Raw genomic sequence first — 10365 nt, 5'->3', positions numbered from 1 at the left:
ATATAAAGGATGAAAAATGGTGAAGAAAGGAAATGGAGGTCTGTATCTCACCTTTGTCGTCTACCTTCTTCCTCGAGTTGACTCTTTATGTTCTTTTTTCTCCTTTTATACGGAGTATTTATTATTAAGTTATTTTATTAAACAAACTGAAGGACACATAATCACAATGGGGATGTAGCTCAGATGGTAGAGCGCTCGCTTAGCATGCGAGAGGTACGGGGATCGATACCCCGCATCTCCATCTTTTTGGCGAACTGCTTTTTCTAAGTAGGAATCTTTTTTTTTTTCGGATAATTCACGCGGTACCCTTAAAGTTGGCCACTTTGCACAAAATACCCAAATTTTTTATCCGAAAAACTTAAAGAGGCCATAACTCGTGTTTACGAACTCAGAAAGTGAAGATTTTTTTTCAAATCGATCATCTTTTCGAGTACTATGATTTGAAAAAAAAGTTTGACGAGTTTGGAACTCGTGACCAGGAGATATGCTCACTCAAAGTTTGTTCGGTCGAAAAAAATTTGACGCACAATAACTCCTAGTAGCGGAATCCAAATGCGACAACTTTTTTTTTCAAATTGTAGTTCTCGGAAAGATGAGCGATTTGAAAAAAAAAATCGTCACTTTTGGAACTCGTAAACACGAGTTATGACCTCTTTAAGATTTATGGATCAAAATTTTGGGTATTTCGTACAAAGTGGCAAACCTTAAGGGTACCGCGTGAATTATCCGTTTTTTTTTAAATAATGTTTAAAGTGTTAATTTACGCGATGCGCTTTCTACTTATCCTGTATCACAAATTCTCATTGAAGACGCACTATATCCGTCACAAGGTGAAGACGGGCCAAATAGTAGGATATCCGTGTGATTTGGGCGGGTGGGTTTGCTAGTGGGTTGATTAAAATATTACACTCAATCTCGTTTTTTGTGCTCAGAAATTATTTGTTTTTCCCCCAACCCCACTCCTACCCCAAGCTATCATACTTTTTGGGACATCTTACCCTCCCTATCAGTCACCATCTCCTTTCAAAAAAAAATCTCCTATATCTTCATCTTCAAGCTCTCATACATCTTCATCTTCAAGCTCTATCAACCTATAATTTCTCACAAAAACATCATGTAAATCTTCAACTAATATAACCATCTTATTTTTTCAAATCTTAATCACTAAGAAAAAATGGAAGAGGAAGATGCTCTGTTGACTTTAGAGACGATTGTAGAAGATCCTATGGGTGCTGTTGATAACGATGATAGTCTAGTGCCTGTCGTTACTGACGACGAATTTGTGACCATGATGATAAATAAAGGTTCGTTTTTTTCCCTTATTATGATTGTAAGTTTTGTTATGTTATGTTTTTGATGATATTTAGGGCAATATAACTCAAGCTAGTGTAATATTTGTTGTTGTGTTGTTGTTAAATTTTATTGTGGTTATTAAATCTTTAACAACAATGAATTTGTGACGATGATGAAGCTATGACGATGCTGATAATACGCTTAACATTTAAAGATTTTATTTGTTCTGTTCTACAAAAATGTTGTAGCTTACTATGAAATATTCATATTTTCATGTTTTCGTGACTGTAGAAATATTAGTTTCGTAATTATGTTGCTGAAAGTGCCACACTGATTCAGAAGTTATCATGTTTATGCATATTTACTTCCATTTTAGGTTTTCTGAGTATTAAGTTTAAATTATCTTTGCACAGTGCTATTATTCTAACATAATCGGATGCATTTGTCACATGTATTGATTTATCCGGAACTCTTCTTGGAATCAAAGCAGCGAAATGGGAGCATATTTACGCTTTATATATTAAACATTCGCAACACATAGGATTTAGTGTCAAGAAATCGACATCTCGGCGGGCTAACAAGAAAGACAGACCGTTCATTGAGCGATACTTTAGATGTTCTTGCGAAGGAAATCACAGGAACAAGAGTAAAGGCAGTTTAAATGGCGACGTTGAAGTTTTAAACAGCAATTTGAGGAATGTTTCAATTACTCGTTGTGAGTGCAAAGCCTGCGTCAGGACGCAAGTTAATGAGGAAGGAGTATGGGAAGTGCTGCAGCATGAGATCGAGCACAATCGCCCGTTAACCCCCCCCCCCCCCTTCCGAGTGGCAGCATCACCATAGGTCTGAGCGCAAGATTTCAGAAGCGGAGGGCGAGTTAATAAAGGCAATGACTGAAGCTCATGTGCCCCCTTCGGTTCAATTCAGAGTTGCTGCGGCAGCTGCTGGTGGCGATGAGTTCGTTGGGCACACAAAGCGAGATCATATCAACTATGTAAACAGATTGCGGATGAAAAAATTTGAAGGAGGTGATGCAGCAACATTGATCAACCTTCTGACTAGCAGGCAAGCGGAGGAGCCGGGTTTTTTCTTTCGTGTTCAATTTAACGAAGAAGGAAGATTACGTAACATATTTTGGCGGGACGCAATGATGAGAGAGGACTATTTATTGTACCGAGACGTAATCATATTCGACACTACTTATCGTACGAATAGGTACAATCTTATTTGTGGAGCCTTTGTTGGTATCAACAATCATTGGTCGAATGTTATGTTCGGGTGTGCATTCCTGTCGAATGAGAATCAAGAATCATTTGAGTGGTTATTCAAAGTTTTCAATGAATCCATGGGAGATGAAATCTGACCAGTCTCTATCTTTACTGACCAAGACCAAGCAATAGCAAATGCCATCAAAGAGGTTTGATATTATCTCATTAGAGTTGAAATCTGACTAGTCTCACATATATATTAACAGGGTCACATTTCTCCATAAACTGGTCACAATTTCCAAATGTCACTATGTCATTGATAGATATGTTATGATGTTATCACAAATGCAAGCAAGTTTAGTAATTTACCATCTAATACCCACACTGGTCACATGTTACAGCTAACAAACATGCCAGGGTCACATTTATCAGTTAAAGTGGTCACTTTTTGCAGATACAATGGTCACATATATAGCTTACCATCTTTTTGCAGATAAATTGATCACATTGTCACCAGTTTTAGATTTTCACACTTTGTATAAATCATCCTTGTACTGCTTACATTATTCTTTAAGCTATCAACATTTCTATTTTTAATTAACATGTTGCTATCTGAGCTCATATATGTCCCTCCTTCTGTCAATCTGAAAAATGAACCAAACATATCATGTCACCATTTTCATTCTTAAATGTTAATGGTATCAAATTTGCCACTTCATATTAATATTTTTTTATACTGCTTACATTACTTTCTAAGCAACCAAGTTTTTGTAATTCTAATTAACATGTCGCCATCTGAGCTGATATATGTTCCTCCTTGTATGCACCTGAAATGTGGTTACATTTATAGCATCTTATACTAACATTGTACGAAATTTACCAAATGATACCATGTTCACTGATAAATGTGGTCTGTATAAGATATTGACACACCATATAAATTATAAATGTAACTATTTTTACGATTGTTTTCTTGTACACACTCCAAAGTTTCCACATTACCGACTATTTAACATGGTTACATTTATGAATGAACCCATTAACAAACCAGATGTGACCATCTTAATTTTTATTTTGCACTAATAATGGTGACATGTTCACGGGTTTATCTCACAGCAAGACATATTTTTATCCAAAGTGTCAAAAATCTAAAACTGGTGACAATGACAATTGAAAATGGTGAAATCTGGTAAAAGGAGGGACATTTATCAGTTCAGGTGGTGACAAAGTTATTTCAATTACAAATGTTGATAGCTTACACAATAATGTAACTCAGTAATGTAGGGTTAACTTGATAACATATATATGCAAAAATGTGATCAATTTATCTCAAAAAGATGGTAAGCTATATTCATCACATGATATATGGTGCAACTACTACCTAAAGTGGTCACATTTTACATATTACAAATATGTCACCCTGTAAATGATAATTCAAATCACCCAAACAGCACAACTTATCCCTTAACAGGGTCACAATTCTTAGTTACTGTTTTGAGTAGATTTTGCGCAAGGCGAAATCAGGTCAGGGTAGAGTTGTGTAAGGTTAACTAGCTCTAGATGGTCTATTGGTCAAGTCGTCAGGGTCAAATATAAAGCTGTAAATAAAATAACAATAACAATAATGAGACAAAGAATTTTGTACGTGGAAAACCCTTGAATGGGAAAAAACCACGGGCACCAAGTCAGGAGAGGATTTCACTATGTAATTTGGGGGAATAATTGTATGATAATGACAATGCTTATAATTCTCTATGTATCGCGTATGTAAATGTAAGCTTCTTCTTGTGTGTATGATGATATCCTTCCAATGTCTTCAAAGTGTTCCTTATATAAGCTCTAATCTTGAACGACTGCCTGATATGGTATTGAATGCGGATTATTCTCCATTATTGCTCGTAATAATTGCTAATATTCCGCCCTTAATTACTGCATTTACTGCGTGATCTTCTCATTCAATGATGCGTATATAATTCTTTTATAATACGCGTTTATGGTCTAATATCGTCCTGATATTCTGACCGTTGTCCTCTCCATGGCCTGGCGCGCGTCTTCATGTGTCCTGATACCCTGTCATCCTGACAGCCTGGCAGTCAGGTTTAAATGAGATACTGATCAGGAAGGTCTGCGGATTTCCAAGCCTAACAATTGCCCCTTATCTCCTTATTTTCAATGTGCCAGGACGAAAAAATGAGGAGATAACTTTATTTTTAGGAAGATTAACCAACGGTTAAGTTATGCCCAATCAGTTTCCTGTAACGACTATTTTACTGCAGTTTATGACGCGTGTAAGATTTACTGCAACTTAATAATTATCCACTTCCTTTGTGGTTGAAACCCTAATCTTCTCCACTATAAATACCTGCGTGCTTCATTAAGTTGAACTCCACCAAAATAATTCTTCCTATTTCTCTCTTATTAATCTTTCTCTCCAGTTCCCTTAATTACCAGTTTCTTCAATCTTCGATCAATTCTTCATAATTTTTCAACGATGGCTGCAAAAAGGAAGTCTACCAGGGCAGTGACTCCTGTGACTCCTCCTTCTCAGAATCTTGAGGAAATTTCCTCTGAAAAATTGCCTTCTTCTTCTGCTGCTCAACCTTCCACGATCAGTAAGCCGAATGATTCTCCATTGGAGAGGATCTCGATATTCCATGGTGACTTTCAATTCAAGCCTACGAAGGCTTTAAATGAGGACCAGTCTCTTGCAAACCGCTTGAAGCCTGAGTTTGAGAAGGTTTTGAAGGATAAGGGGATCATTCCTGCTGATGCTGAAGTCTGGATCCCTGAGAATTCTCCTATCAGGGCCGACTGGGCTTGTCCTGGTTGGTTCTGTATTCATGACTGGGCTTTCAGGGCAGGTTGTAAGCTTCCCTTTTCCCCTCTTATGGTTGAGGTTATCAAGGAGATTGGTGTTCCATCTTATCAGTTGATGCCTATGGTGTGGAAGGTTGTGTGTTCCATTGAGAATCTCTGTAAAAAGCACAATATTTCTTTTTCTCTTGACGATTTGAAGGCTTGTTATGCCGTTAAAACCAATAGTCCTGGCCGTATAAGTTTTAAGGTCAGGGCTTCTACTACTCCTCTTTTGAGCAACCTGGACATCGGCCATGACAAAGGTCAAGGCTCTTGGGTACATGTTCGCCAGGACCAGTGCAGTGGTCCCGACTCAGCGTATTTAAATCATGAGGCTTGCGTTGCTGGTGAGTCTTTTAGTTTTTCTCTTTGCCCTGCATGTTTTATTTGTTAGTGAAAATAAAATGAAATTTATAATGAGTCATACCTCTCATGTGTGTAGTTGATGACTGGGTTACTGAAACTGAGTATCCCACTGCCAATATTTCTGCTTTCCTTGCTATTCCTCCTTTGGAGAGGTCTTGGCCTCTCTGTTGTGGGATTGGTCATCTTCCTCGCTGTTTGAAGGCTGACGGTGCTGCCAGGGCGGCCAAACCTTATGGGGCTGTTAGTGCCACTACCTCAGGCAGTAAGTTTATCTTAGTCTTTCTTTTCTTTTTACTTTGGCTTCCTGATAATATTTTGTTTATATTGCTAATACAGTATTTCGTGTTGTAGCCACCAGGTCATCTACCCGCCTTGCCAAGTTTGGCATGACTGACCTTTCAGCCAGGCTGGCTAAGATCAAGGAGGAAGGTTCCCAGGGAAGCGGGGATATCAACCACGTTATTGATTTGATTGAATACATCGATCTTTTAAGGTCATCACTGCTTTGTACCTGTTGCCCTCTTTGAAACAAGTTCACAGCCCAAAAAAGGAAAATTGAGGATGTTGATATTTCGCCCGGTCAGGAAAAAGCCGGGTGGATAATATGGAGGTCGCTAGGGTGAAGATCGGGGATTACGCCGCTTCTAGATCGGATGTCATGCTCACCCTTGACCTGTTGAGACTACTACTCAGGCAGTTGCTTCGGTTGATCATTCAGTCAGCCTCTTGGCAGATGCTTTGGCTGTTGTAAGGGAGGTAGGCTGGAACAATTTTTATGTGTGTTTTGTTTGGGTAGTTTTTATTATTGGGGTATATTACTCATACTTTTCTTCCTGTTTTTGGTCAGGGTGCTGCGACCTGTCTCCATAACGCCTATCAGGCTACTTCTTTAGTAGCTAGGATTGATCTGATGAGATCAGATTATGATAGGCTGAAGTCTGAGCTGGATTTTGCATGAGTGACACTGGCCGCTAAAGTCGCCGACTTGGTGAGGGTGCGGTGAGAGAGATCTTTGCTAAAGGCTGAGGTAGATTCGAGCAAGCGGCTGTTGCAGGAGGCTTTGGACAGAAATGAGGAGCTCACCCAGGAAAGGGATGACCTGGAGTTCAAGTTAGATGATGCTTCCTCTATTTCTTTATTAAGGGAAGGGCTGCTGCTATGTCGGAGCCTGTCGAGGCCAGGGCAAAATGGAACCCTGAAGCTGAGATGGCTTTTGCTGCTTCAAAGTATCCTGACCTGCACAATATGGGAAATGAACAAGAGGTGGACTCTCCAGGTGAGCAGGATGTTGATCTGGTCCGGCCAAGGGTGGAAGTAGTGGTACTGTTTCTGAGGAGAAGCAGTAATTTGATTTTTCAGTTGGTATTTTGGCCCATCCAGGGGGGATGTCCCTGGACAAACAATTTTATTTTCTTTTTCTGTCTTTGTCCAGGTCAGGGGGGACTATCCCTGACCTTTATGAATATTTTGGTGCCTTTGCCCCAGGGGGTAAGGGCTTTATTAATATAGACATGGTAACCCTTTTTGGCTGATTTTGCTTAATTGCTTGAGCCTGTGAGTTTTATTCTTCCCATCCTGTTGGACCTGTTAAACATTTTTTGTTCGATTAATCCTGTAAAGCATTTTTGTTTTATCCTGTTATTCATGAGTAATTCAACCAAGTATAGTTTTTTGCTATAATGGTTGAATGGGTGGGAAAACCGGCCTGTCAGGAGGGCTTATGTCCCCTGCCTAGCTGGAGGGCTTGGTATTCGGCCTATCATGAGGGCATTTAGACTAAGTGGTTGGGATAAAACACCCTTGCACCTGTCTTGCTGCGTCCAGCCGGTTGTAATACGTGGCAGTAAACCTAGTCAGGTTAGGCAATTATTTCATGCCTGATTGGTCCTGACATTTACTGTATGTGGTGGTGGTTACCAACTCGTCAGGCACAGTCAAGTGCAAAATTTTTGTTTCAGAAATATATAGTAGAGTAGCCCTCAATCCTGAATATTTATGCATGTAATCTTTTATCATGTATAATTGTTCAGGATTCAAGAAGTAAAATAAATGGGTTAGTTGAATATACAGATATGAGTTGCATACAAAGCATGTAAAGCACGTAGTTTCTCAGGTAGCATGTCAGGTTGAGTAGTGATTGAATTTATACATGATTTGTGGCCTGATCTGATCTTTACATATGGAATAATTTTAAATGGGTTACATTCCAGGATCTTGGAATCATTTCTCCTTCTAGTGTTTGGAGCCTGTATGCTCCTTGTCCAACAATTGAATCAATTAAGTAAGGGCATTCCCATGTGGGAGCCAGTTTGCCTGCTGATTTTTCCTTTTTATTTGGAAATACCTTGCGTAGAACAAGGTCTCCTTCCCTGAAAACTCTGATTTTGACATTTTTGTTGTAAGTCCTGGCAACTGCTTGTTGGTATGATGCTATCCTGATCTTGGCGGCGTCTCTTAATTCCTCTGTTAGAACCAGGTTATCTTGCATTAGGTCTTTGTTTGCTTCAACATTGTTCAGGCTGTACCTTGATGTTGGCACCCGTACTTCTGCAGGAATGACAGCTTCACAGCCGTACACCAAAGAATAAGGTGTTTGGCCTGTTGATGTCTTTGGAGTCGTCCTGTCTGCCCATAGTAATAATGGAAGTTCTTCAGCCCATCTGCCTCGTCTTCTTTTTAGCTTCTTTTTTAGGCAACTTATGACTACCTTATTGCTTGATTCAGCCTGGCCATTGGCTTTTGGATATCCAGGGGTTGAAGTTACCAGGTTGATATTCCATTCTTGGCAAAATGCTTGGGTTCTTTCCCCCACAAATTGAGTTCCATTATCACATACTATTTCTGATGGGACTCCATACCTGCAAATGATATTTGTCCCGATGAAGGATATTACTTCTTTTTCAGTTACTTGCCTGAAAGAGTCAGCCTCAATCCATTTGGAGAAGTAATCATTCATAGCCAACATGAATACTTTTTGTCCTGGAGCTACGGGCAGTTTTCCCACAATATCCATGCCCCACTTTAAGAACGGCCAGGGTGCGGAAATTGAATGGAGGAGTTCAGATGGCTGATGTATAATTGGTGCATGAATTTGGCAGGCTTCACATTTTGAAGAGTATTCCAGACAGTCAACCCTCAGTGTAAGCCAGTAGTAGCCTGTCCTGAGAACTTTACTTTCCAGGCTCTTTCCGCCCTTGTGGTTGCCACAATGTCCATTGTGTATTTCTTGAAGTACTAGTACGGCTTCGTAGGGTCCAGCCTGCGATCTCTTGAACAAAGTGTTATTGATGATAGCATAAGTTGAAGCTCTAATTTTAAAGGCCCTTGCCTCATGTCTGCCCTGAGGTAGTATTCCTCGGAAAACCCAATCATAATAGGGTTTAGTCCAAGAGTTATTGTCCTGATTGACAGGATTGACCTGTTCAAGTTTGCTGATGGCTGGCTCTAATAAATGCACAATTGGTATTTTGTCGAAAACAGTGGGGGTAAAGTTCGAACCTAGGCTGGCCAGAGCATCAGCCTGGGTGTTCAGGTCTCTTGATATTTGATCTATGTCAAATAAAGCAAATTTAGCGGTAAGGTTTTTTGCATATTCTAAATACGAAATCATTTTTGCATCCTTAGCTGTATAAATTCCCTTTATTTGATTAACAATTAGGAGTGAATCAGTTTTTACCTTTAGGTTTTGAACACCGAGGTCTAGACATACCTTTAAGCCTGCTATCAGGGCTTCATATTCAGCTTCGTTGTTCGTAGCTTTGAACTCACAGCTTACAGCCTGTGCTATCATATCTCCCTGTGGCGATTTGAGCACTAATCCTAACCCTGTTCCCCTGGCGTTGGATGCCCCATCTATGAATAGGGTCCATTCTTGGTCTGGGGTTTTATTTTCTAGTTGGTTGACCTCTTTTATTAGGCCTGGTTCCAGGTTAGGGCTAAAGTCAGCCACAAAGTCTGCTAGGGCCTGCGATTTAATTGCTGCCCTGGGTTCAAAGGAGATGTCGTATGTGCTAATCTGTACTGACCATTTGGCCATCCTGCCTGACAGTTCAGGCTTTCGTAGGACATATTTTATGGGTAAATTGGTCCTGACTATAATGGGGTGGCTTTCAAAATAAGGTCGTAATTTAGTACATGACATAATTAAAGCTAAGACATATTTTTCAAGCAGTCCATACCTCAACTCAGCATCTAGCAGGCTCTTACGTACATAGTAGATTGGGTGTTGCTGGTCATCCTGTTCTTTCACCAGGACTGCACTGACTGCTGTGTCTGTGATAGATAGGTATATCGATAAAGGTTCTCCCTTCTCTGGCTTAGCCAGTAAGGGTGGAGATGATAAATAAGATTTTAGATCTTGAAAAGCTGTCTCATGTTCATCCGTCCATTGGAATTGCTTATTCTTTCTAAGGAGGTTGTAGAATGTTTTGCACCTCTCAGAGGATCTTGATATGAAACGGTTCAGGGCAGCTACTGTGACACCCTCATTTATTGCGGAAAAGTAAACACGTAATTCTAGAATAAAACTGCATGGATATGTTTGTAATAGGTTCATTTGGGTAAAAACCTGTAATTTTTAAAACCTGAACTTGTTATAAAGATATCCAAATTGGAAGGTGTCAAACATACAAGGTCTAACTAG

At 39.7% G+C, this 10365-nt stretch overlaps 1 protein-coding gene and 1 non-coding gene across 2 annotated transcripts; both read left to right on the top strand.

Annotated features, from left to right (window-relative positions):
* Positions 1-168: 168 nt before the first annotated feature.
* TRNAA-AGC (transfer RNA alanine (anticodon AGC)) lies at positions 169-241 on the top strand. Its single transcript has one exon. It is a non-coding gene; the product is annotated as a tRNA-Ala (tRNA).
* Positions 242-2182: 1941 nt separating this feature from the next.
* On the top strand, positions 2183-2656 carry LOC141588356 (protein FAR1-RELATED SEQUENCE 5-like). Its single transcript, XM_074409802.1, has one exon. The coding sequence runs from the start codon at positions 2183-2185 to the stop codon at positions 2654-2656; it is 474 nt and encodes a 157-aa protein (XP_074265903.1).
* The last annotated feature ends 7709 nt before the right edge of the window (positions 2657-10365 follow it).

This window comes from Silene latifolia, chromosome 6 (assembly GCF_048544455.1).
Source record: "Silene latifolia isolate original U9 population chromosome 6, ASM4854445v1, whole genome shotgun sequence".
Lineage (NCBI taxonomy): Eukaryota > Viridiplantae > Streptophyta > Magnoliopsida > Caryophyllales > Caryophyllaceae > Silene > Silene latifolia.
Note: the sequence above shows the minus strand (reverse complement) of the source record. Positions and strands in the feature narration are given on the sequence as shown.